Genomic DNA, 8,073 nt, shown 5'->3' on the forward strand with positions numbered 1-8,073 from the left:
ATTCCTCTATGCATTGCTAGCGTAAGAGGCCAGAGCGAAGGAGTAAACGTTAACAGCATAGAGACAGCCTCTTTTTCTAAGGTGCTGAGTAATGCGGAGTCTCGCCGTAACCCAAGATGGCAACCGTCACTTGCATTTCAGTCCGTACAAGGCGTCACACAACGCGACAGCGACGCGCTCTCTCCCCGAGAGTTCCACTACACTTCCCAGGATGCTTTGCCAACGGCGTCGCCATTGGTTTGTGCCGAGGGAAGTGCACTTGACTGAGCGGAAATAGAAGATCCCGGAGACTGGGAAGGTGAAGACTAGAGGAGCTGGGGACCTGTGAGTAGTTACCTGGGACTGTCCGCTTTGGCTCTGAGGGACTCAGCTAGAGGACGAACTGCTGGGAAACGTAGGGTGGCCCCGCCTTAACCCTGGGGTATTCAAACTCGCGTTCTTCCACTAGATCTGGGGGCAGGGAGAAACAAACCATTGCTGTGGAGGCGAAGTCTTAGTATTAAGATCTTGCTATTTGAAGTTTTCTTGGGACGAGCTGGGACGAATTCGGGCCCCTGTCGCGACACAAGGGGTCGTTGGCGTGATTTTGCTGCGACGAGAGGGGCGAGGGGCGGGGCTGCTGACGGTCTGACTCAGCTTCTACAGCCGTGGTTCTCAGTTGGCTGTACATTAAAATCACCTGGGATGGCTTTTTAAAATACAGGTGTTCTGGGCCTAGGCCAGACCAATAAATCATAATCTGTGGAGAATAAGATCTGGGCAGCAGTACTTGCTATAGCGTCCCAAGTATTATGTTGTCTAGCCAGCGTTGAGAATCACTCTTGTAGTGCCTGAGTCTGACCCCCACGGAGATCCTGTGCTAGGACCAGCTGCGCCAGGATTCCCCTCCCACTATAACCTGCGTTGGTTCTACAGCACACATTTGGGTGAAGCTGACGATCACTGTTTTGGCACCGATTGCGTTTTGAGCTCCATCGGAAACTTATCCTTGAGCTTCATACGGTGGTGCTGGAAAGGCAGGCCCGCATTTTTTTATTTACGAGCTGGCTATTAATTCCGAATAAAGATTAGGGCCGTTTCATTTTTCTTGCCATTGTTTTAGCTTATCCTGTTTTTTGCTACCCCGACAAAATTCGAGCAGTGGAAAGAGGAAGAGCCCCATTAAAACCGTTCTCTTTTTGCTAATATGAAATTCTGAAAGGGGAGTCAGTAAAATGTTTGGCATTATTTATGGGCTTATATAACCAATTTTTTAATAATGGATTTCAGCAAAAGGAAGTTAGGGTATGTTTTTGGTTTTGATGCAGAAGTTTGTTTATGCATGATAGGTAGGATTTTTTTTTTTAATACAGGTTTCCCCTGCTATCCCAAAAGTTGAGCATTCCTGTCAAGCCTTTCCTAAGCTGAAATGGCCCAAGGCAAAGATTATCCACACACACACACCCTTTCCAAAAAGTGGAATTATACTACTTTGCTTTTATGAAAGACCTACATTAATATTTACCTGTTTTCACTAATTGAAAGAAATCTAAAGGGGATGTTCACTTTTATGAAAACTGTTACCATAGTAACGTAGGTCTCTGTTAAAAGCTAAGTGGCATATGGTGGACTTTTGGAAAATGGTGGATGTCTGTATAAGCACCATTACCTAACATGTTTTCTCTTTTCCCAGAGCTTTGGCTTCACCTCCCTCACTGATACAGCATGGGGGAGAAGTCAGAGAACTGTAGGGCTCCAGAGGATCTTTTCAATGATTTGAAAGTTACAGATCCCCAGGAAGCAGAGTGTGCTACCCCTCCGGTTTCCAGTCCCAAAGATCACCGTCTCCAGAGCAAGCTGCTCAAGGATGTTGCAGCTCATTCCCAGGAAGACCAGGGAGAAGAGGAGTGTTTTCATGACCTTAGTGCCTCATTTGAGAAGGAGGAGCCAGGAGCAGACAAGGCTGAGAACAAACCTGATGATGTGAATTCCTCTGAACTTGATGAAGAATACCTAATAGAACTGGAAAAAAACATGCCAGTTGAGGAGAAACAGGTAAATATTTATTGTACACAATCTGCCACATAAACTGCTTTTTAAATTGAATAAATGTGGCTGCTACGGTATCATAGATGGGGTCATCTGTGGTAAAGAGTAACGTGCCATCTGTGTCCTTTTTGCTTCAGTAGTGATGGAGCTGAGATAAATCAGTAGCATGGCATGGAAGCATTCAGCCTCTGCTTAGCAAACAGATTGCCTTTTTTTTTTTGGTCAACTTTGAGTTCTTAAGTCTGTCTTACATAATTTTTTTCCTAGCCTATTTATACCTTTTAGCTTTTTTTAAAAAATGACCTATCAGGGTGCCTGGGTGGCTCAGTAGTTAAGTGTCCGACTCTTGATTTCGGCTCAGGTCATGATCTCAGGGTCGTGAGATCACGCCCCGCATCAGGCTCCAAACAGGGCATGGAGCCTGTTTAAGATTCTCTCTCCATCCCTCTCTGCACCCCCCGCCCCTTTAAAAAAAAAAAAAGACCTTATTGATGGTGTTGGCTGCTGAAATTCCTGTAAGGGACATATTTTGGTCAGACCTTAGAATTATGGTATGCTGCCTATTTGTGTTAATTCTTTTTTTTTTTTTTAAGATTTATTTATTTATTTGAGAGAGAGAGAGAATGAGAGAGAGTACACGAGAGGGGGGAGGGTCAGAGGGAGAAGCAGGCTCCCCGCCAAGCAGGGAGCCCGACGCGGGACTCGATCCCAGGACTCCAGGATCACGACCTGAGCCGAAGGCAGTTGCTTAACCAACTGAGCCACCCAGGCGCCCCTGTGTTAATTCTTTGATAGCAATAAATGACTACCTGAATATCCTAGGTAGTTTGGTTGCAGAGGGCAGTGACTGGGGCCTGTGTTATTTATGTAGCGTTCTTGAGGAACAGAATTGTGTGTGATAGCAGTTATTATTTGTTAAGCACCTATAGTGTGTCAGCCACTGAGCTTAAAGAATTATTTGTGTTTTCATGTGGTGTTGACAACATACCCATGAGACATACTGTTAGCATTCCCCACTAGAGAACAGAACTTCGTAACTGGCCCAAGATCACACATCTAATAAATGGCAGAACTGATTCTCAAACCCAGATCTGTTTGATTCTGAAGTCTAATGTAAATTTAATAACAAAAATAGCTGTCTTTCTACAAAGCAGATACACTAATAAAATGTACACTTTGCTGCTGCTTTGCCCCTGGGCCACATTCCTAACTGGGAAGGCTTCACTTTTGGAGACAGAAGTCTTGGTATCCCCCACATATCCTTCCTTCTCCTCTCATAAGCAAGGTCATCTGAAGAGTTACCATATCTGAGCTTGTCTGCAAAGAACTTGAATGAGATTTGTAGCTTAGGCTTCTGAAGAACTCACTGAACAGGTTATGCTATTTGGGTAATGGGCGGGGATACTAATGTGCGTTGTTACAGTGGGAGTGGGGAGGTAATGTGATATGGAGAGGAGCATCTTGTCTCTCCTTAGGCATTTTTCATTTTCAAGTCTGCTGGTTTTAACATGCATGTATTAGCTTTTGTACTAATGTGTTCCACCAGAAGAGAAGAATAAAAGGCAAAAATGAGCCTACTTCATAAAGTAGTAAACTACCTCAGCATAAATGGCTCAGAAAATTAAATCGTATACTGTTCGATAATTAGGGAAATGATTTTCCAGAAAGTGAGTGTTTGGTTCAGCTTTCATTTCACTGGTGCAGACTTTTTAGAAATGTTGATTAAATATCTATGTTAAAATGTTAGCAATGCTTTTCTGATACTTAATATATCTTATATTTTTTTTTGCCCTGATACTGAATTTTCTACAGTGCCATTGGTTTGACAGTTGTGTGGTTTGGCTCTGCTTCCCATTCCCCAATTTAGTAAAACTTTGTGTCTCCTGGCCAGGAATCATATTTTAACTTCTATAAGAATTTTAAATAATTTTATTGCCTATAAGTTGAATATTCTAACTAGCACAATACCTTTTAAACTTTTTTCTTCCTTTTAAAAATTAAGATTTAGGGCGCCTGGGTGGCTCAGTTGGTTAAGCGACTGCCTTCGGCTCAGGTTGTGATCTTGGGGTTCTGGAATGGAGTCCTGTTCGGGCTCCCAGCTCAGCGGGGAGTCTCCTTCTCCCTCTGACCCTCCCCCCTCTCATGTACTCTCTCTCATTCTCGCTCTCTCAAATAAATAAATAAAATCTTAAAAAAAAAATTAAGATTTAAAAGGTGAAAGATTTATGTGATCTGAAGAGAAACCAGATGTAATTTACATATAGTGAAACTGTTTAAGTTCTGTATACAGTTCAGGGAGTCTTGACTATATGCACCTGTGTAACATCCTTAACAGGATCCAGAACATCTCCATCATTCCAGAAACTCCCTTTGTGTGCTTCACCACTCCTTTCATCTTTCCACCCCTGCCAACCCGGGAACCCACTGTTCTGATTCCTGATAGGTTGGTTTTTTCCTGTTCCAGACTTTTGTGTAACTATAATTACTTTTCAAATATAAACATTTTATATTTGTATATCAACCTATGTTTTCATAGCTTAATTTGAAAATTTATAAGAATAACAATATTTCATAGAAACAATGTGCTGTGGTGTTAGCCCCTGTTATATTAACTCCACTAAGGAAACATCATCTGAAGAGTACAGACTGCCTTTACCTAATTGTGGTACTACTCTCTTAGGTAGTTTTATGCTGTTTTGACAAATATCTTTATGAAATTATTAGGAAACCAAAACAGATGTCATGTCTCTTCACTGCACATACGTTTTGGTTTTATAGGTCATCTGAAACAGGATACCTTTGATTCTTTTAAAATAGACAAAGTTGAGATAATTCAGCAACAACAAAATAAACACAAATGGCCAAAAATGTGAAGACTTTCAGCCTCACTAATAATTTTTTTTAAGACTTATTTATTTATTTTGCGGGGAGAGAGTGCGTGCGTGTGTACACACACATGCAAGAACGGGGAGGGGCAGAGGGAGAGAGTCATCAAGCAGACTCCTCGCTAAGCGTGGAGCCCTACATGGGGCTCGATCTCACAACCCTGAGATCGATCATGAGCTGAGCTGAAACCAAGAGTCGGAGGCTTAACTGACTGAGCCACTCAGGCCCCCCTCACTAATAATCCTTAAATGCAAATTGAAACACTGTGTTTCATATTTATCTGATGTCAACAATGAGAGGACATAGGAGTGCATGTACTAATTTTGAGAGTTTAAAGTGCTACGTCATTTCTGTGGGATACAGGTATCAAATTTTTATATGGATATTTCTTTAGACCAGGGCTATCAGTAGAACCTTCTGCAATGATGGGAATTTTCTATATCTACTCTCTTCAATACAGTGGCTACCGCATTTTAATAGTCATCAGCTGGAGCATTTGAAATGTGACTAGTAGAGCTAAGGAACTGAATTTTAAAATTTTTTATTTCAGTTAATTTAAATAGTCACATGTGGCTAGTGCGTTCCATATTGGACAGCACAGCTAAACCTCTGATTCTCTTTAGTCATTTAAGGAAGTTACTAGAGATGTGTACAGATGTATGTATAAAGATGTGTTGCAGCATCATTCATAATTTTGAACATTAGAAATAATGTTCAACAGAGGGTATTACTTTAAACATTTTTGCCATTTTTATGCAGCCGCATATTATGCAGTCATTAAAAAGAAAGATAAATCTTAATATTGACATGGAAAAAAATGCCTGTAATGTTAAATGAATTAAACATAATTCATGTTTATAATAAGAGATATGTATTTGGTTTTTGTCCATTTCCTGGCACAGAGGTCCTAAAACCCTTGGAATTGCCTAGTAAGAGATAAGAGTGTAGTTTGTTATTTATAACAAGTCCCTTTCAACCACACACGAGGTGATTTTTGGAAGGCCCCCAAGGATGAGGTCTGGTTGTCAAGAGTTGGGAGCTTTCAGCACCACCCTACCCCACCCCGACCTCTGGGGAGGGGACGGGGGCTGGAGGTTGAGTTAATCACTTGGGGCCAGTGATTTGACCAATCGTGCTTATGTACTGAAACCAACATTAAAAACCCAAAAGAAGGGTTTAGAGAGCTTCCACATTGAGTGAACCTGTGGAGGTGCAAGGAGGGTGACACTCCCAGAGGGCGTGGAAGCTCAGTGCCCTTCCCACATACCTTGTCCTATGCATCTCTTCCAGCTGCCTATTCCCAGAGTTACAGTCTTTAGAATAAACTGGTAATCTAGTAAGTAAACTGTTTCCCTGAGTTTTGTGAGCCTTTTTAGCAATTTAATTGCACCTGAGGAAGAGGTCATGGGAACTTACAATTTATAGCCCATACGTCAGAAGCAGAGGTGACAGCCTGGACTTGCAGTTGGCATCTGAAGTAGGGGTGGGGTTGGGGCCAGTCTTGTGGCACCGAGCCTTTAATTTGTAGGATCTGACATGCGTTAAAACAACAACACAAGTTACTCCACTTTAAGAATATAAATAAATAAAAGTTGATTCTTTACCACCAGCATGGACTTTTACCAAACAGCATGTAAAGCTGACCTTGAGGATTTAGAAAGAAATGCTATTAAAGGATCTGGGTATTGGCAAATGTTTCTCTTCAGGCAGAATCAAGTATCAATAGCTAAAGCCTGTTATTCAAGCTGACTTGACTTGCCCTGTGCTGAGAAGATAATCCGGGCTCAAGAGGAGTTCCCGTTCTTAGCAGAACTCATAAATCAAGAGCAATGGAGAGGAGGAGGGAGGGGGCAAAAACAACAAGAGTAATGGAGGAGGAAGGCAGTAAAGATTTTTAAAAACAGGCAAAATCTCTTAAGGAAAGTACTGTGTATATGTGTATATATATCTTAACCTTTTGTGAAAACTTAAATGTCGACATGACTACCCAGAGGAATGGGATTTCAGCAAATATTTGAGATGTACTAGATCTGCAAAGCAAATAGGTGATTCTCAAAGGCCTGGTTGAAGTAAAGGACAAATCTGGTAGCACATGAGAATTGTTGCTATAATATTAGACGCAAAGATGCTTTATAGTATGGAGACCTGTGGAACATACTGGATTGTGGTGCTATTGATCCTGTAGTAGAATCACCTTTTATGGGCTACTTGTCACAGTAGAGTTTAGTCCTTATGTGTATATTCCCTAGGTAATTTTTTTTTAAGATTTTATTTATTTATTTGAGAGAGAGAGAGCATGATCGGAGTGAGGGGCAGAGGGAGAAGCAGACTCCCCGCCGAGCAGGGAGCCCAGTGGTAGGGCTCGATCCACGGACTCCAGGATCATGACCTGAGCCAAAGGTAGATGCTTAACCAACTGAGCCACCCAGGCACCCCTCCCTCCCTAGGTAATTCTTACGTGCTCACTAAAGTGGAGGACCTCTCTCTTGGGGTCTTGCACATCATCTTCCTTCATCAAATAGCTGCTGAATAAATGGTATGATTATCTCTGCTGTGAGGGCCAGTAATTGGTCTTACAAGTTATAGACCGTTTATCTCATTCATTTATTTACACCAGAAATATTCGCATTTCTTCCACGTGTCAGGCATTGTTTGAGGCGCTTAAGAATACAGTGGTAAACAAGACGGGAGGATTTCTCTTCTCTCATAGCTGGGAGATATTTAAAAAAATGAAAAATAATAAATATAAATAAACAAGTAAAATGATAAGATGAAGTGACAAGGCATGGGATTAGAAGGATGGGAAGGACTACTTTAGATTGGTTGGTCAGGAAAGGCCTCTCTGGAGAGGTTGTATATCAGCAAAGACTGGAAGGGAAAAAGGAGTTAAATATGTGAACAGTCTGAGAGGGAAATATTCCATATAAGGGGAGAAAGTAGTATATGGCACGATTCCTTGGCTTCAGCTACTGTGGGGTGGATGGTGATACCGTTTATAAATATGGAGAAGACGGAGGGATTTTGAGTTCATTAGGGTTCTAGTGATTTAATTCTTGCTGTAAATGAAAAAGTTTATTTGTAAGCCATAATGCAGATTTAGTCATTTTAAAGATTATTTATTTATTTATTTATTTATTTATTTATTTATTTATTTATTTA

The 8,073-nt window shown here is 41.3% G+C and overlaps 1 protein-coding gene across 2 annotated transcripts in view; it reads left to right on the forward strand.

The window, feature by feature from the left end:
• The first annotated feature begins 235 nt into the window (after positions 1-235).
• The window catches only part of TTC1 (tetratricopeptide repeat domain 1), a 51,004-nt gene continuing 43,166 nt past the window's right edge, over positions 236-8,073 (forward strand). For both annotated transcript variants that reach the window (XM_035013561.1, XM_035013550.1), the window contains exons 1-2: positions 236-324; positions 1,673-2,034. In XM_035013561.1, coding sequence (XP_034869452.1) covers positions 1,705-2,034 — 330 coding nt within the window. In that variant the 5' untranslated portion in view covers positions 236-324; positions 1,673-1,704. The remainder of the gene's footprint in view (positions 325-1,672; positions 2,035-8,073) is intronic.

The sequence above is a fragment of the Mirounga leonina genome, unplaced genomic scaffold, assembly GCF_011800145.1.
Source record: "Mirounga leonina isolate KUSES-001 unplaced genomic scaffold, KU_Mleo_1.0 Mir_104, whole genome shotgun sequence".
In the NCBI taxonomy this organism is placed as follows: Eukaryota; Metazoa; Chordata; class Mammalia; order Carnivora; family Phocidae; genus Mirounga; species Mirounga leonina.